General features: G+C 42.8%; 1 protein-coding gene across 1 annotated transcript in view; it reads right to left on the bottom strand.

Annotated features, from left to right (window-relative positions):
* LOC106949908 (potassium voltage-gated channel subfamily H member 3-like) overlaps positions 1 to 19,691 on the bottom strand; it is a 54,178-nt gene that overhangs the window by 3,475 nt on the left and 31,012 nt on the right. The window contains exons 2-12 of the mRNA XM_015036466.1: positions 17,306 to 17,539; positions 17,062 to 17,193; positions 15,894 to 16,039; positions 15,508 to 15,766; positions 14,606 to 14,763; positions 12,926 to 13,133; positions 10,625 to 10,996; positions 9,964 to 10,163; positions 8,844 to 9,093; positions 5,959 to 6,173; positions 18 to 292 (exon numbers count right to left, since the gene is read on the bottom strand). Of these exons, the coding sequence (XP_014891952.1) occupies positions 18 to 292; positions 5,959 to 6,173; positions 8,844 to 9,093; positions 9,964 to 10,163; positions 10,625 to 10,996; positions 12,926 to 13,133; positions 14,606 to 14,763; positions 15,508 to 15,766; positions 15,894 to 16,039; positions 17,062 to 17,193; positions 17,306 to 17,539 (2,449 nt within the window). The remainder of the gene's footprint in view (positions 1 to 17; positions 293 to 5,958; positions 6,174 to 8,843; positions 9,094 to 9,963; positions 10,164 to 10,624; positions 10,997 to 12,925; positions 13,134 to 14,605; positions 14,764 to 15,507; positions 15,767 to 15,893; positions 16,040 to 17,061; positions 17,194 to 17,305; positions 17,540 to 19,691) is intronic.

Genomic DNA, 19,691 nt, shown 5'->3' with positions numbered 1-19,691 from the left:
GTTAATTGGCTCCTTACCGAGGACTGAGGTCCGGCTGCAGGCAGCTGAAGCTCACCACGGGGATCTGCAGGCTGGAGGGCCGAGCCGGCTCACTTATCGGCCTGAAAGGTCGCGGCGGCAGCAGCGGGGAACGCAGCGGGGAGCGCAGGGGAGAGCGCAGGCCTCGGCCCAACCTCCCCAAGGAAGAGATCTTAGGCAGAGGGGAGTGTTCCCCCTCAGACCCGGAGCCCTCTTCATCCTCCCTGATGGAGGGGAGTTTCTTCACAAGGCCTCCGTTGCTCTCATAGTCTGTCTGGATGGAGGGAATCACAAATTGGAGAGACATTTTTCTCCTCTCTTCTAAAGCTGGTTCTCATATTCTTAACAATTTACAAACTAACAGCTGCTGTTAGACAACCTCTTTTACTTACAGTTATGATAAAACAAGAGTAATGATCAACTTAATATAAAGTCATCCAAAAACACTGCATGTAATACATATAATACAATGTTTAATTGCGTCCCTCCTTTTGGTACCGTTGCCTCTGCTCCATCATTTCCACGAGTGCTATTTTGTGTTCTGGTCAATTCAGAAGAGCGTTTCCACCACCAGTTAGACTTTTACTGAATAGGCCACCTTAAACCCAAATACCTAACTTGTGTGACAACAGTGATCAACCTCTTAATATTACTAAAATAGCACACACAACGAATAGTGTTTTGTTTTTTTAATTCATTATTTGACCTCATATTTTTGAAACCTCTCATGCCTCTGACTTCGGTTGCTGTCACTTCCCTTTTTGATCAGGAGGGGGAGCAGCTGAGTCACTAAAAGTAAAAGTGAAAGGGAACGAACGCCATTCACAAGAGCCGCATTAGTGCTGATGTCCATTCAGCTTACAGACAGCACTGCACTGCAAAGAAGCATCTCCATTCAAAGTCAAGCAGGCATGGAAATTGTTTGAGTTCTTAAGATGAAAAATGTGAAGGGGCTCGTTTAATTTGTAAATCTCAACAAGTTGCATTAAAGTGGACCTGCAGTCAGCATGTTGCTACATGCAGACATGTTTTTTTTGTTTGTTTTTTTTTGGGGGGGGGGGGTTGGGCACATTTTCTCTCAAAGCTGATTAAAACACAGCTCTCATTCTTCCCTTCACTCTTGATCCATCTCCCTCTGTCACCATTCTCACACCCTCTGTTTTCCGTCTTCTCCATCCAGTTCTTGGCTCACATGCCCGACTGGTATTTATAGATCACAGAGGTTTAATTTTAGCAGAGGTTTGCCTGTGGAGGAGCAGGGGAGTTGGGGGTGGTGGGGGGGGGGTGAGTGGAGAAGGGACTGTTTAGAATCAAGTGTCTGTTTATGTGAGAGCAGCACGTGCCACCTCAAAAAGCAGCGTGCCAAAACAATAATGCATGTTTTCAGGTGTAAGCGCGTGCGTTCTGCGAGGGTGATCATGCATGGTGACATGCAGACACCATGCATGCTTTTGCGAGCTGAAATACGGCCAGGAGCAGTTTTGGATTCCACACCGAGGATGAACCCTTCGTCTTTTGTGCAAGGACAAATCTGCTGGGCTTCGCCATGTAGGTCTATGAAACTGTAATGTGGGATTCTCTGCACAGTCTCATCGCGGCCACTGCAGTGGCATGATGTTAATAATTTAATCTCAAGGTGAAGCATGGCTTGAGGTAAGGGTAAGGGGTGAGGTTAAGCCTTCAGGAGAAGAGTCTAATAGATCTAGATGCGGCGAAGACACGGCTGTGACTCTGTGTGGTGGCACGTGAATGCAAATATCAGCGAGTTTCTTCCTCTTCCCCTCCCCTGCCACTTCCCTTCATTCCTGATGTTCTATCATCTTGTCTCCATCTGGTTGTTGCTCTATTTTTATCCAGTTAGGGATGACCCTGTCCCTCCCCCACCCATCTGACGGCGCTATTTTTAGTCTCTCACCGCGGTCGATTGAGGATGCACCACTGAATTCCCTGCACGTGCATATATATGTTGCATGTAATATGCTTTCTCCTATGCAGGCAATTTCCCCTTTTTCTATTTTTTTCTGTTGCCCAGATTTTAAGAAGATTATAACTGTTTTCAACACAGTCATATTTGCTCTTTATCAAATGAAACGCTGAGCAGGTGTGATTTTGTGCAAATAAATCACAAAACAAAGATTTTTAATGCAGCGGGGCTTCATATAGCACAGCTCGAATGAAATTAGAGGACTGACAGCACTCTCTCGCAGACATGAAGCCAAAGTCAGGAGATCAGCTCAGCTGGCATAAAGACGGGCAATGAGTGGAAGGAGCATCAGGGCAGAAAAGAGTTGGGTGAATAACCTCCACCTGGCTGCTGGTTGTGGCTCCAGCTTGGTTTGCACGCTTCTAGTTCGTCTACTCGGTTTATATTCACAATGTTTATTATTTATATTATTGCCACACATAAAAGTGTATCTAAAATTTGCTTTATTTTGATAAAGTCCTGACAGCGTATGTTAACCTTCTTGGGGTGACAGTTCAACACTTTGCACACAGTCTATTAATGTCCCCCAACTGGACAAAGAATTGTTTGCTATGTTAATCAGAAAAAAAAGCAATGTCAGCCCCTATAAGCATTTAGCATGCAGAGGTGAGTGAAACTTCATACTTCAGGTTTCTTGTATTGCATCCTTGCATACTGAGCGTTGCTTTGTTCTGGCTGGCAGTGTTTCAAAATAAGAGCTGCTCCTGTTGATGTGCAGTTTTTTTTTCTTTTTAATTAAAGCCATCTCTTGCTCTCCACCTGCTTACCTCCCGGCTGAGAGCCAAAATTTGGCTCCACAACACCAAACCCGCAGTTGCACCTGTGAGATTATGATTTCTGAAATCAAACAGCGTCGTCTGTAAACAAAATAAAACCATTTGAAAAAATGGGCTTCTCATTTTAAGCGATGTTAAAATAGTAGCTGCCAATACCTTACATAACATCTATGTAAGTTTATGCATTTTACCGTATAGCTTTCTCTTTTAGTGAATCGTTTTCAGCAGTTTGGAAGTGGTTATCCACCTTCTTCTACCTTCCTCCACTCAACTTCCCGTTAATATTTCTAGACCCAGCACTCTGTCAACTTCTGCAATATCAAAGTCTGTGTGCCGTGAATCCATATCAAATTAGTTTCACTGAAGCAAAATCACTTCTTAGTGATATTTCCGTTTATTGGGAATCCACCTGCACTTATGAGGTGAAAAAAATAAACCTTGGAACATGCTGCAGTGATACGTTAATCCTTAAGCCAAGGGTGCATATTTCCCTCTTTCTTGATGCTTCCCTGGAATCACCGCTCTAATTAACATGTTTACTCACAGAGAAAATGTGACCTAGCTGTTTCCAACAGAAGCTGGTCATTCATGTGTAGGCTACAGCTGAGATCCGACGCTAGATTCCCAGCATCTGAATCCGCAGCTCGTGTCTGTCATCTGTTGGCGGCTTCTTAAGCAGAAGCCGTGGATTCCTCTGCTCCCCCCCCACACACACACACTCAGACCAGATGGCTAATCCTTCTCAACTGCAAAGACATTGTGTAAAAAAAAAAAAAAACTGGAGGAAGAGGAGTTTGTAGATTAGAAAAGTCTAAGAGAGAGAGAGGGCGCTGTGAGCGGTCGTGAAGGTAGAAAAATAAACCCTGATCAAACATCTCCATTTGAGCAAAAGTGGGATCCGGATGTCAGAAGTAAAGAGTGGAGAGCTGTGAAATGCCACTTTTGGTTAGAAAATCAGTTTCTCATTCACAAATAAAACATGGAACACCTTCCCAGGAAAAGCCGGCCAACCAAAGTTACTCCAGAGAACGCATCAGCGATTGATCCAGGAGGTCACAGACGAACCCTGAACCCTGCAGACCTCACTTGACCCCTGGCTAAAGGCATATAAGCTATAAGTTTGTGACCTTAATCTAAAGCACACTCGGATTGTGTAAAAATGAAGGTTTTGGAGCTCCTTTAATCACGTTTGGACTCTTCCACTGAAGATGGCACATTGAGCGGCCACTCGTGTGTAATAAAGCAGATTCTAACTGTGAAATCCATTTGAGACGATTAGTGTGACCTTAAACAAGCTGTTCATGCTTGGAAATTTTGCTTAAAAAAAAAAAAAAAAAAAAAAAACTTTCTGGAAAGAGGAGTGGGTCAAAAATCCTCCACATCATTTTTTTTAAATTAAGTATTTAATTTACTCACTTGAATCATTTAAGTGTGACACCAAGAAAACAAAAGAAAAACAGGAGAAATCTGTGAAGGTACAAATCATTTCCCACAGTCCTGCATGTGATTTAAGGCGCAATCAACAATCAGCTAACAAAAAAAAAAAAAAACAAAAACAAAAGCATTAAGAGTAATTTGGATCACTGTAATTTAGCTGGTGGAAACACTATGAATTTGCTGATTAAAATGAAAGCAGGCCGTTAAAAGCTCTTGATAGCAGCAGGTGGATAAGCGGTACCCAGAAAGAGCAAATTAAATGGTAACCGGAAAGTCGGTTGTCTTCGCAGCTCCACGGACAAATCTTCTGACATCTCGGCGTCTGATGAGAACACAAGAGAGTGCGGCGAACGAGGAGACGGCTAATCAGCAGAGGTGGGACATGCGGAGGGGATTTTACACTCCGTCTGGCTAAGGACGGCTTTTCTCCTGCGTTTCTATGGGGACGAGTGCAAGTTTAAGCTTGACGATTCTGCATTTCGTCAGGTCAAGTTTATTTGCGTAGAACATTTCAGCAGCCAGGCGGTGCAAAGTGCTTGACATCATAAGAACGTCACGGGTCACCCATTATGAAACAAGCAGCAGACATTACATTTTGCCAAATGTGTTAGCGCCACAAACGGCAATGTACATTTTTGGGACTCTTCTCGTTCTGGTTCTAATATTTGTTGCAAATTGTTAGTGTGTAATGTTGAAGAGAAAGGAATAAATCGTTTTACAAATGAAATTTTTGTTTTGTTTTGTTTCTGCTAGTCTTTTGGGGTTTATGCCTCCACCAGCTCTATAAAACAGCGGCCAGCTCAGTAAGCTTGGCTCTTGCGAATTGGATTTAAATCTGGACTTTGACTAGGCCGTTTCAGTACATATGCTTTGATCCAAACCATTCCATTCTGAGACGGAGGTGCAGGAAGATGAACCTACACCTCAGTCTAAGGTTTTCTTCCATGTTTGCCCATCGACTTAACCAGTTCTCCTGTCCCCACAGCATGATGCTGCCTCCACCCGGTTTCGCCTCAGAGCACTTTCCATTTAGACCAAAAGGGTTGCTTTTGGTCTCATCAGACCAGAGAACCTCTTCGTCTGTTTTTCTTCAAGCTTGTGACAAACTGTAATAAGCACTTCTTTTTGCTTGCCACTCTTCATTGCTCCAGCGAAAAATGCTGAAGCGTCATACTGAGAGCAGGCCATGAAGTAGCAGCAGCTTTGAGAGTCTCTGAAACTTTCAATCAAAACTTAAGAAGGATTACGGGAAGGTCTCCCCTATTGGAAGCGAGATGTACAGATATGAGTAATGGCTTGTGTGCACAGAACAGTCCTGCACACTGTGTGGTATGTTGTGATTCATTTTTCAATCTCTAACCCAGCGATTTGACCTCAAGCCATCCGAGGAGCCAAAGTTGTCCTTATCCCGAACCTTAACTTCTCATTTCTCAGAGTTTAATTAGAAATGCGGTCCTTGTTTGTTGATCTCAATGGATTCATATTTTTGCTTAAAAAACTCAGTGACTACTGCCTTCCTTGTGCTGCACCCCCTCAACCAATCAAAATACAGGAAATCATCTCAACCGGGTAAAACACAGAGCAGCCCTAACTCACCGTGAACTACACATGCACACAAGTCATAGAAAACTTGTTATATTTTTTTAAAATCCTGCACTCTCCTCTCTTTATACTGCCAACAAAACCAGCATTTTTATTTATTTTATTTTTTATTTTTTTGCAGACAGCAGCTTGCGGCTGTACCTCAGCGCTGTGTCCCTCTCGCAGGTTGTACGTCAGGTCGTGCTGGATCTCGGTGATGAACTTCTGGGCGTAGTCGGGGTAGAGGCAGAGCACCTCACGAAGCCCTTTGAGGCTGATGTACTGCAGGTCGCAGTAGGTGAGGGCCTTCACGCAGGCGTTGGTCTTAATCACCTCCTCCTGGGTGAGGCAGTCGGAGCCGATCAGGTCGCCCCGACCTTAGAGGGAGAGACACGGGTACTTGAAGGCGAGCGTGAACAAAAACTGTCTGAGAAAATCTTTTTCTTTTTTGTTCCAGTGAAGTTGTGTCTCGTAACATGGATTCTAACACTCGGTCTGTTGTGGTTTTTAAAACATGCGGGGAAGGATCGGTATTGAGAATACAACAATGATGCAACCAAAGATTGAGTTATTGATACCTTCTAAAGTTTTTCGCAGTTTCCCACCTTAAAAAGCCACAAATTTTAATGCATATTGTCTGAATCTTGGAAAGAGGAAGGATCATTTCAACACTGAGCAGAATAAATGCCATATTATACGTGGACAAACTGAAATACGAGCAAATCTGTATGTGGAATAATTTGGTTCTATAAGTGTTCACAGCCTTGAACTAATATCACGCCGAAGAACTTTTTGATTCAGTTTTGGCATTCGCCGCTTTTTCTCGGGAGTCTGTCAGAATCCTGCATTTTCACTTGCACACTCTGCTGTTAGAAAAGGCTCCATCCTTTCTCCAGGTATTTTAATTCTCCCTTAACTTTCCTTCTCTTGAAGATTGCTGTTCAACTGTGAAGATGACAAAAATCAAATCTCTCTTCATCTTCCTTGCACACACCGGAGCCTTTTAGGTAAAAAAAAAAACCTGATTGATGCTGTTGAGTTGTATTTGTGGGGGTTAGGAACAACAACCACCGCCAATAACTAAAAAAACGCAAACACTTTAGAAACCTTGTGTCAAAGTCTTGTCATGCTCCCATGACGGCCGTATTTGTTCAAAACACAACTAGTGGTTGTTCTGTTGTAAGTCTTCATATTCATGACTCTGTTTGTTCACCAATGTTCTCTTAACAAACCTGAGATTACATTTCAGGTTAGGTGACTTCCAGGAGGTTTGTCAGGTGTTTTATTTGTACAAAACTTTCAAAGCCATGACTGACTGCGTTCCCTCTCCTGTGCGGAGCGAAGCGTTGGAAAGCAAAGTGGCCCAGTGTTACTCGTCGTCGTTTCTGCCTCCTTTCTTTCGCCCACCGTTTCCACCTGCGCCGCAAAGCCGAAGTGGCACTGCCAAAGCCGCTCAGTGCACACGTGGTTATGTAAGGGAGAACAACAACAAGGAAGAAAAATAGCACATGCCTTTCCTAATTCTCATTTTGCACAGGAGAGAGTGTCGTGTGTGTGTGTGTGTGTGTGTGTGTTGTGCGTGTGTTTGTGTTTCTGGGAAAACACACGAGGAGGAGGGAGCAGGAAGAGCTCAGTGCTGTTTTAATATCCACATGCCGGCGCACGAGCATCAAACTAATGAGCACGGCGTCTATCCTCTGTGGGCAGCGCTCATTTTATTATTTACAGCAGTTAGGCCTTTGGTTTAAAAAGCTGCGTTGCTAATTTTCGGTCGGCGCTTTGTGTGAGGCTGAACTGTTTCCAGGACTGTTTGTGCTTCTGTATTCTGTTTTATCCTTGTTCTGTGGACGGGAAGGAGTGTCAGCGTTCGCGTTGCGGGACATGACCCTGGAGAGGCTCTTTTATCTGGAGGAGTAATACTGACGCACGTCTGAGGCTTTTCAACAAAGAAGGGAGGGTGTAGCTTTTTTTTTTTTTTTTTTTACTCATTATTTTCTTTGGGTATCTTTTTTTTCCTTTTGAATTACAGGTTGCACTTCTGCTACAGATTTCTTCACTTTTTGCTTTTTTTCGTCACATTTCAGGTCATCGAACAAACTTTTAAGATTGAACTTCAAAAAGAAGTTTTCAAATGATGATTCCATTTTTTGGGAAAAACAGCTACACTAACCAACCTGACCCTGTGTGGCAAAACAAGCGCCCCTCTAGTTAAACCACAAACTGGGATTGTTTTGTTTTTATTATTTTTATTTCAGTTAGAATTGAAGAGATTACTAAAACAGCACTTGTCTCACAACATGAAGAAGGCAAAAAGCTGTCAGAAAGCAAAACTCTGAGTCTGAGTCTGAAATTTATTAACAGATGAAAAACAAAAGTCTGATTCGCTTTTCTTGGTGTTTTTTTCCTTCAAGTTGAACCAGTGTCTGAAGGCGAGTTTAAATCTCACATTTATGCAGTTTAAAGTTTGTTATCAGGACCTCAGGGCTCTGCTAACCGTCTCAGTGAAACTCCATCTTCACAATGGGGCGTGAATTGTTTATTCCAGAGGGGCAGCTTAATACCCACATTGCTGCAGTTTTGTGAATACTGAGCCTGTGCTTGATTAGGTTCTGACTCTCTGTAAAGCATCGAATGATCGATGACTTCATAAGTGCTAAATGGCTTCTTTTTCTCATAGGTCCTTTTTACAGGTTGCAATAATCATTCAGAAGTGTTAGTCAGAACGTCATAGTGGTTTTCGTCCTTAGATAATTGGGCTCTTCTCCTCGATGATGCAGCATTTGCTACGTTTTCTTAAGCCAAGCTCCAACGTGTTGGTTTGTGAGTCACCTTCCTACCGGAATCTAGGAGGGCTTCTTTGGTTTGGACTCCTCAACAAAAAAGACCTTCAAGATTCAGGTGGAAAAATGGCTCCGATTAGCGTCGGACGCCTGGTACGCACCGGATCTGATGAGCTTACTGACGACAGGTGAAGCAGAACATAAAATCCTGGAGCTACCGTGGACAGAAGCTTTTAATGACTGTCACTGTAAAACGGTTTCATTTACCCAGAATGGCCAGAACGGTGTTATCCTTCAGAACCTCCATAGATCCTGAGCAGACAAAGTATATCGCCTGGAGCGCGTCGCCCTGGCGGATGAGGAACTCTCCTGGAGCACAAAAGGAGGTCTTGATGATGAGCGACAGGGACCGGAGACACCCCCTGCTGGCTGACTCAAACAGCGGCAGCTGCAGCAGCTCTTTATTCAGGTGCATGGCGATGTCAGCTCTCAGCTCGTCCGGGAAGTCCTTCAGCAGCTGGAGAGAAGTTCAGGAGAAAGACGTCACTGGACGGGCCACAGCCAAGTCTTTACGTTGCTTTAAGAGACGTCTTCTCTTTCGGCTTCGTTCTCTGACCATTACTGTGTGGGAAGGAGGAAGTAACTGGCAAAATGAAACCTTTCACCTTCCCACATATTCACAACTGATATATGCATCTAGAAACAGCTACGCATCGTCTCCGCTAATTTACAGGAATCGCAAACATGCCAGTGGACGGCCACTAAAGAGAGGATTGAGAAGGGCCAGACTTTTTTTTACTTTTTTTTTTATTTTTATTTTTATATCAAATTGAGATAACTTGAGTAAAACTAGATGCCTTTTTAAAATAATTTCTACTTGAGTACTATCAGGCCTGTGTTAAATGTCAAATGTTAAAGTAAAAAAAAAAAAAAAAAAAGGATGATTTATCTAGATTTGAATTCATGGAAAGACCCAACCAAGTCTGAACTTCATGTCTGTCCATTAATCTGTTAAATTAAGAGTCACTCCAGCGAGATGGGAGCCAAAATACAACTCAAATCCTCCCTGTCCACTGAATGAGGCCTCAGATCAAATTAATCCTATTGCTACACGCAAAGTCGATGCAAATGAAAACGTTTTACACTTTATGCCACATTTCAAAGAATTGAAGTGATTGTTGGACATTTGACCTATCAAAAACCAGACATTTCCAAACGGCTTTTCTTCTTAGCAGTATTCATATTTGCTGAAAGCCACATCATGAGAGAGATAATATGTCAGAGTCGTCGTTTCCGAACGTCTCCATGTTTGCGTACATTACCTCGGCTTTTGGCGTCTGAAGGTGAAATGTTCCATGTCTGGCCCATGCAGTCGAGCCCTCCTTACCTCGCTGACGTCGATGCCGTTGTTGACGGACCAGGTTGTCTGGAAGCACTCCATCATGCGCTGCTCCAAGGCCTTCGGTAGCCGATGCACACGGATGAAGTCCTTCAGGTCCTTGGTGCGGGTGTGGTAGAGGGACCGACGCGAGTACATCCTCTGAATGATGGCCGTCACATTTCCGAAGACCACGGCGTGCATTAAGGCTACGGAGGAGACAGCAGAAGGGATAGAGAGGCTTCATACGAGCTCTTCTCTTCTTGTTTTTCGTATTTTGCTTATATTCTCCTACTGAGACCTCCAGGAGAAGAGTATTTCAAATATTTCATAAGGCAATTCCCTTTAATCGGGTTCTGTCATCGTACTTAGTGGCATGTTCAGAAAACAGCATATGTCTGCATTTGTGATGGTAGGCTGTTTCCTGGTTTTCCTCTCAAACATCCAGTTGACATATAATCTACATGAAACACCAGCAGAAGGAGCAGAAAAGCTTTGATGGTTGATATGAAGATTTGGTAATGCCAGTGAGCTTTGGAGTGGTTATTGTTTGTTTTTTTTTAACCTAACTTAAAAGAAAAAAATCTGCCAAACGTATCAATTTGTTTTAACAGATTAATCATCAGATTACTAAAATAATCCTCAGCATAGTTGTTGAGGTTCAGCTCACCTCCGATCAGCATGGTGCAAATCGAGAAGATCTTCTCGGAGTCGGTGTTGGCTGAGACGTTGCCGAAGCCCACGCTGGTGAGGCTGCTCAGAGCGAAGTACAGCGACGTCACGTAGGAGCTCCTGACGGACGGCCCCCCGCTCAGCGTCATCCCCGAGCCGTTCAGCATCCTCAGTCTGGTCCTGGTGCCGTTCCACTGGCTCAGGCCCGCCGCCCCCGTCACGTTCAGCGCCTCCAGCCCCGAAGCGTTCCAGTGACTGGAGTTGGCGGCTGTCACTGCGCCGTGAGGGGAATCCGAAACGCCCAGCAGGGAGGTGAGAGGAGTCAGGAAGTATGGCGTTCCCAGACGTTTGGCAAGTTCATGGAGCCAGCCTGGTGGGAGAAGAGGAACCGTCCAGAAGAGGTCGTTAGCTTAACGAGAATACATACGTGACCTTTTCTGGACGGCCTTGCAGTGAAAACAATGTTTTGGAGGGAAGCAGGGACTTTGTCATGTTTGTGAATTCAGATAGACAGTAATGGCTCTCTAACATTTCAGGAGATGTCAGGATGCATTTATTTTTGTGCGTAGATGAGATTGGTCACCTTTTCCTTTCAGTGAAGCTGCAACACTTTTATTTGTTGTTCGGAAAGAAACATTGGTAGAAATAGAAAAAAATAGTTAGGGAGATACATACAGTAAGTAAATAACTTCCTAATACTGATATGGTAAAAAAATTTGCAACCTAAGGAAACTCAGTTGATGGAATAGAGTCACTGACTTTGCAGCAATCCCTTCTTTTGGTGTGGAAACAAATAAGAATTTTATGGCCTTTACTAAAACAAAACTCAAAGATTTCTTCCTCAAGACTTAATGGTTACTTACCAACTACTTTCCTGCAACTTTCTCGCTCTCTTCCCAGAACTTAGCAGATACTTTCATAAAGCCCCTATGTACTTTCTAAGATTTACCATGAAAGTTCCTGGAACTATTATTTTCAGTAAAGTTCTGAAAAGGAACATTTAGGAGCCAGGATATGATCTGGTGTCTTCCAAGAAAGTTTGGGGAAAGTACAAGGTAAGATCCAGAATGAATCTGTTTGAGTAAAGCTGCTGGAAAGTTCAGATAAAGTCACCAGCAAGTCCAATTAAAGTTCCAGAAAAGTTCTTGGTAAAATTATGTAGAAAGTTCTTTGAAAGTTTTTGCTAAGATGTAGGAAGTATCTGGTATGTTTCAGGAAGCACTTTGGAAATTTTTGGAGAATTACTTTGGAGGTTTTAGGAAAATAAGTAGTAAATTCTAGTTTTTAATTGTCTTACTGGCACCTCCTGGTCATGACTGAGATATGAATTTGCTTACCTACATAATTTCTTTCAACCAAAACAAGATCCTTTTCAGTGTAATGATTTATAGTGTGTATTTTCCACATTTCCTCATGCGATGGAGATTATTATTATTATTATTTTGTCTTACCTTTAAATTAAGAGTTTCTTGTCTTTAAATGGTTATATTTCACAGTGTGCAGCTGAGGATTACAGATGAAGGATTCTGAAGTTGCGATTGTATTTTGCGACATTTTAAAAGCCACGCATCCACATACTCATTAACCCTGAGTGTAGGAGCACTGCTCTGCCCATCGGAAGCAGTTTTATCTTGCTCAATTACACACCCTCTGATTAATGGCTGACCCTCTTCACCATCTGCGCTGCAGCCCACCCCCAGTCTATGGTCATATTTGCATCCGAGCAGAGACCTTTCCATTTGTTTATGACCAGTCGCAACCTTTATTTTTCACAGTTTTCAGATTTAAATCCCCGGAGCAGTACAGCCACCAGCTCCACATACACCTTCATCGTGTTGTTGTTTAGCACTGGTGAGCGCAGTGGGAGGGGGAACGGATCTCCAGAATTAGAAGTGTTTTCTCAGGAAGAGAATAGGCAAACACCTAATGCCTGGATGCTCTGCTGCAAAGTAATTCACATGCTACAAACTATGAAGGACCATCTTCGTCTGGTGATACATGAGCTTCCTGGAAGGTTCAACAGTTGAGTTTCTAAATACCAGAGAGAGCCGCTGAAGTATTCATGTCAGTACTTTTAACTTTTTACTGAGCCTCAGGGAAAAAACTTCAGACTTTGAACAACAGATGAAGACAAGATGATGGTTGATCATCAGAACGAATGATGAGAGACTTCATTATGTTAGACATTCTATGATGGAAAGCCATCCATCCATCCATCCATCCATCCATCCATCCATCCATCCATCCATCCATCCATCCATCCATCCATCCATCCATCCAGGCAGACTGACAGACCAACCTATGTCCCAGGAGGCGGGGTTATTGGTCTCAATCTCGCTGCGCCCGATGAAGTACCAGACACAGGCCATCCAGTGCGCCAGGAGGGCGAATGTGGACATGAGCAGCGTGAGGACCACGGCGCTGTACTGGGAGTAACGGTCCAGCTTCTGCAGGAGGCGAAGAAGCCGTAGGAGGCGCACCGTCTTCAGCAGGTGGACCCCGAAGTTCTGGGAAAAGGTTGAAGTCCAGTAAAATGAAAAAAGTAAGAAGAATTGGATATTAGGAAGTGATTAGTTATTCTGAGATGGAGTAGACTGTTTTGAGTGACTTTAATCAGACTGCAGTCAGAAAACTTTAGTAATTAGAATCACTCCTGTTTTTAGTGAGACTTAAGCATTCAGATATGCCATACAAGCTTACAATAGATTGAATAAGCATCTGATCAGAGATTAGTGATGGGTAAATATGTTTATGCTGAAACTGGGACCCTGTTGCAGTTATCATAGATCGCATTTTCCTGCAGGATCATGTTTGTTTGGGTAGCAACAGGTGGTCTGAAAACTAAATCTGCTGATGCTGCAGCTGAGGCTGAATTACAATAGACAGAGAGATGGTTTGTAAATCAGAGCAGCGGGAAAGCCATTCCTCGACAGGTTGCTGCTTTTTGAGAATTACCTGAAACCTGCTGCAGTGAGAAAGCACACAAACATAAACTGTTATTTCTTCCAGAAAATAATCACAGTGCAGTTTTAAGAATTGAGGTCAGAATTTTAAAAAGCATTAACACATTTTTTTTTTGTGTGTAAAACTCATTTAAAGTGTTTTCATTTTTTTTTTATTAAAAAAAAAAGTTGAATAGTACTTCAAGCGTACCGCGGAGGATATTTGTTATTCTTCAGTAATTCAGTAATATTGCCACTCGTCAATATCAGCCATATTTGTTGTCAGGTTAAGAGATCATCTCACCTGAGCTGTTTATCTCTGCAGCCACTCCAGAGCTACCATGAGCCTCTTGCCTGCTTTTCTGATTTTCATTGGTGAATTGCACTGCATTGTGTTGGTTTATTGCATAAACTCCAAATAAAATACAATCAAATTTCGTTGCTGTGGCTCAACACAATGTGGAAGAGTTGCAGGGTTATAAATTTATTGTAGATCCTCTGATGTGTAATAACTTCATTGCCATTTATTTTGTAGAGATCTAAAAGATCTAGCGCTGCTCCCTGCAGTTCAGTTTGCATTTTCAACAGCTTGCATCCGCTTGGCGTCATTTATTTAATCTGGTTCCTGTAATTTATCCTCAGCCTCCTCATTTATCAGCCTAATCACCAGCTAACTAATGAGGAGTTACACAATGAAGCTTGAATTCTCTGGGTTTTTTTCTGCCTTGAAGCAACAGTAAAAAAAAAAACACATTTTGAAAGAGCTGGAATTCAGGAAAATATTGTTGTCCACACTCTAATTGCGCGCACTTGAAATAATTTTGTTGCCATGGTGTTAGCCGAACATTTGGAGCCTTTTTTAAAGTCTACTTAAATCAACGCCTGTAGAGAGATTAACAGCAGGTTGAGGCTACTGGGGGTAAAAAAAGAATGACGTCTGCGCACTTAAACGCGGAAAAGTGAAGGAGAGACCTTTTGTGTTTCCTACAAGAAGCGGTCTGTCGACTCACGGACGTCTTTGAATGCGTCAGACTCACCACGCTGATGTTGAAGGCGTACAGAAGGTCGAAGGGCAAGGCTGCGATCAGATCCACAAACAGCCAGGAGGTGACGTAATGAATGCAAATGGAGCGGGAGTCGTACACGACCTGCCCCGACGTGCTAACGTAGGTCGTTCTGAAATTTAGGACAATATCTGCAACGTAAACACAGAGTGTATGAACAGCGACCATCACTTACTTATGCTGCACAAAATATTGGGAAGTGCGATTATTTTTAAAACCTATTGTTCGTAGCTTAGATGGCGAACTTTAATGAAACCGGGAGGATTGCAAAAAAAAAAAAAAAAAAAAAAAAAAATTTCAAAAAAAAATTACATAAAATTAAAAAGCACAAAAAGAAAAAAAAAAAAAAAAAAAAAAAAAAAACATGGACGATTTTATTGCTTTATGTGTACGACAAGTTATCAGTGAGCACTGAGTATTTCTCCTTCCCAAACAGAAGTTATCTTTCCATGCACCTGGTCAGGTACCGCAAATTTCACTCTCAAGTTGACCCAGATTGCTGATATGAAAAAATAAAACTCAGGGGCAAACTGTGTTCACCCAGACCTGGAGTTTGTTCCGGATGGGATGTGAGCTTGACCTGGTTTGTGAAATCGTTCGGGGAAATAAATCACTCGGACAGTCAACGGCAAATTGTGACAGAGGGGGCTGTTTCAAGGGCTGATAACATGTGCTGCATAAACTGTGCAGCTCTTCAAGAAATCCGATTACACGGCACACCTCAAATTTTACATGGATTGCAAAGGAAATCGTAATAAGATGTAGGTGGAGTACGATCCATCATAAGAAGATAACCAAGGATAAAAGATCAGTAATGCTTCTGCCAAAGTGAAACAATTGAATAAATAAATGCTTATGAGACATAGAAACCTTACCGATGATGAAAAGTATCTCCACCAAGATGTCGCTGACACTCGGAGGGTTTCTGGCCGCTGAGACGCCGTCTTCCCGTATCTCCACAGCGGTGAAGCAGACGTTGTAGGGAACAGTGACGGCTACGTAGAAGGTGGCCAGAAGGATGAGCCAGTCCCAGCCGGCCTTGAATGCACCGTAGTGAAGGAGGATGAAGCGGGACTTTTGGACGTCGGCCACCTTGTACTCTGGGATTGGGTTGGCATTGGCTCCGAGAACACTCTTCAAACAGAAAGGCACGAGGAACCAAAACATCACCCAAGAAACCATGAAAGCTTGGAAGGCTCAAAACAAATACTCGGATTACAACAGCGCTTGGTGAAAGACGTTCAAACACAATATGCCTCACATTGTTGATTTTCAGTTTGCTCTTAGTTTTGTCCTGTTTCTGGAGATGACCGGAGAGATGGTAGAGGACGGCACGACTGCGCCGGCGCTCCATGTTGCACCCCGGGGGCCGATTGACCGGATGGACCTCCAGGCCTGTTTCCTCATCTGAAAACAATCCACAAAAAAGTCCAACAGGCCATCTTATTTATGGCTCAGTATTCACGTAAAATCACAGAACAATTTGCCTCCCTTGACTCCCCTATAAATACTTAAAAAAAAAAAAAACATTACGGTTTTAAACAGCACCCCAAAGCTTTCACTGGTCTCAGTTTCTGCATTTGAAGGCCTTAGCTTGTCTTTCAGTGTTGCATTTATCAGTCGCTTCTTCTAGCTGCGTTACAAAGGCAGGGAGCAGCTCTGGGGAAACGCAATGCTATCTTCTTACAACCCTCTGCTGCTGTTGCAGGGATTAATTACTATGGTTGTCAACGAGCCGAGCAGCATCTTGCAGGAATGTGCAACTGTCAACTGCGGAGGGAAGGACTGGGGAATCCGGAGCGTTGATAAAAGTTTTCCTGGCCTTTCCTCGCAGGGAAAGGCCAGATTTTCTCGAGAACAAGCCGTAACCAATCAATTGCATCCTCAGAACGATCCCGCTCCTCCCGGAAGCGTATATTTGCAAAGAATCTGGGTGAGGGAGAAAAACTTACAGAAAGAAATGTTACATTTTCAGAAGTTTGTATTTGAAGATGAGTATTTGATGGTGGTACACCTCAATAATTTAGGTCTCTTTTCTAATCCCCAGAAGGAAAAGATGCAGACTGAACTTTTCCTACAAATCCTAAGTTGGCAAATGAAATACCACTGATTTTTTTTTTTTTATCGCACAGTGTTCACATTCTAATGTATTTAGCATATTGGCCTGGCTGCCATCATGCACATATCACCACTTTGGCATGTTTATTCACCAAAATGGGAGGAAGTCCTGAGCAGAAAGGATTCATAACCAAAGCGAAACAGCTGGAAGAACCCAATAAATTTCAGAAAAAAAATTAGTTTTACCTCTTACCAAACTCCCTTCTTAATAAAAGCTCAGCTGCAATCCCTCCACTGAATCATTTCATGTGAATTACAATGGAATTGGATTTCTTTTTTTTTTTTCCTCTTTTTCTCATTTTCTCGCTCACCGGTGTCAGAATCATTGCCCCGATCCAGGTCCTTATTTTCTGTGATGTCCTTGTGTGACACCAGGAAGAGAACCACCTCGCTCTTCTCATTCTTGATGGGAACTATGTCCAGCAGACACCAGAACTTGGAGCCTTTTGTTGAAGAAATGCAAACATGAATATCATTTTTTTTTAAATATAGATGTATATATATATATATATATATATATATATATATATATATATATATATATATATATATTACCGCTCTTCTTGTACAGAACAATCTCAGTCTTGAACTCCCGCCGTTCGTCCAGAGCCTTTTGCATCTGCGAGGTGATGCGGTCGCTGGTCTCGCCGCCATACAGGAAGTGACACATGCAGCTCTTCTGCATCAGCTCGCCGCGGGCGAAGCCGGTCAGCTCGCAGAAGCCATCGGAGCAGTAGACGATGGGGAAGACGGACTGGACCTGCGCGTTTCCAAGAACGAAGTTACTGTCTGGGTGGAGGGAAGAAAACAGAGGCAGCACACAGAGAAGGAAAAGACAGTTAGCGGTACCACAGGGTTCTTTTGTATGTTGTTGTTATTGCTTTTTTCCCCTTCACACTTAGTTGCTTCAAATCATCACTCAAACTTTTTTGTGTGTCAGACAATGGTAAGCGAGGTAAAAACAATTTTCCTTTTGGACAGATGAGTCACAAACCTACTAACACAATCCAAACCAGACTGACAACATAAAGTAGTCTGAGTGACAGAACAAATTCAAGAACAGATAAAAAAAAAAAATCATTAATAGGTCTGCAGGTCTCACTTGTCTCAGCTAAGGTCAGAGTTCAACAATAATGAAGAGAGACTATGTGGAAGTGGTATCCTTAGGAGAGATCCAATGTTCATTTTCCAAAAACATAACAATTTAAATGATCTTCAAGGCAATAGCAATAGCATCATGTAATGCCGTGTTTCCATGATGGCACTGGAATGCATAATTTTCAGAAGAAACATCTGGGTTTTCCGTCCCACTGTTCACAAACAAAGCCAACCGGATGAATGTGGGGCAATTCTGAAGCGCCTCTTTAAAGATGAATTGCCATTTTCACGCTTTTCGTGATTTATTAAGTCGAGAGGTCTTGACCTACAATTTCCCCAGGATTTCATGCTAATTCACAGAAGGCAACATTTATGCAAAAACATCCTCTCTTGGTCTCTTTCTGCCATTTGTGTCTATGCTCTAGAAAGCAATTCATCCTGCTTTGAAGGCGAGTCTTTGAGGAGAATTTAGCGAGCCTCCTGATTTTCAATTAACTCCATATCACTTCCATTCTCTTCTGTTTCTCTTCTTATCCGTTTTAGTTCGCGTCGCCTCTGCTCTACCACCTCTATTCCCTCTACAACGCTTTATTTTAGAGAAGCGTTGCTGTAGAAATCCGAAAATATATTGCTTTGGGCTACAAAGATAACCTGTAGCTACGGGGCAGAGGGGGTTATTAAAAGTAATCTGTGCATGTCATCAGCCTGCAGCTATCATAGCATTAGCAGTGTTCACAAGGTTTCTACAAAGAGGTAGATAATTTGTGTGATTTGGAAATAGTTCTTTAAAGAAAATATTTATTTTGTGCTCCATCTTATTATTTAATCTTTATAACTTAAATTTAACATTTTCCAATTCAGTTTTCATCCACATATTGATTTCTGCTGAATCTGAAAATATAGTACCACTCAAAACTTCATAAATCCTTCAAAGCCAGTGGTTCTTAACCTGGGTTCGATCGAACCTCAGGGGTTCGATGAGTCGGTCTCAGGGGTTCGGCGTAGCCTCTGCCGCGGAGGTAAAGACACCCTTGTGTAAAGTCGTGATGACGCCCCGCTTTGCCATCACTTGCTGCAGAGGATCACGTTACATTGCTTGTAATGCGGAGGAGCACTGATTGAAGGAGCTCCACTCTCAGCATGGATTTGAACTTGTGTCTTGAATGGGCTCTTTGCACCTCAGCTTCCGCGTTCGGGGTAAAGCGGCTCGATTGTTTCCGATCCAATAAAATATCATTTTCATTAGGTGCTTGCAGTGCTTGGCCAAGGTTTGTACATCGATCCGAAGCCCCAACAAGTCAGCTGGAGAGAGGTTTTAGATGTTCGCCTCGTTATACATTCACTGATACCAAGGTGCGTTTTACTTAAACTTTGTGGCTAACATTAACCTTAGCTTATGCTAGTAGGCAATAATCTCTGACATTGTTGAGCCAAATGTGCTATTTAAGTATCTAAACATTCCAATGGACAATATTTTTACCTTATTTTCAAGTATATTATGTGTGTTTATTGTTAGTGTCACAGACTAACGGGGAGGTTCCGGTTCGGACTTTTTACTTCCGAAGCCTGACTGAGCTCAANAAGCCTNATAGCTNGACANTAGCGCAGCTCTGGTGTCAGAGATCTGGTTCAGCTGTTCAGGTTCAAAGTTGCTGCTTTTAGAAAAATATGTTGCTTCATGTCTCCGTGTTATTTCGTTTTATTACCTTTGCATGTTTCTTGTGAAGAGCTCAGATAGGACGGTGTTTACAGCAGTATGTACAGGCGGATCAGTTGCTCGGCTGTCTGGCTCTGGTCTGCTCTCTGGTTCCCATAAACTCTTTCAGGCTGAATATAGAAGTGA

This window comes from Poecilia latipinna, unplaced genomic scaffold, assembly GCF_001443285.1.
Source record: "Poecilia latipinna isolate Pla-1442-1.1 unplaced genomic scaffold, P_latipinna-1.0 Scaffold369, whole genome shotgun sequence".
Lineage (NCBI taxonomy): Eukaryota > Metazoa > Chordata > Actinopteri > Cyprinodontiformes > Poeciliidae > Poecilia > Poecilia latipinna.
Note: the sequence above shows the minus strand (reverse complement) of the source record. Positions and strands in the feature narration are given on the sequence as shown.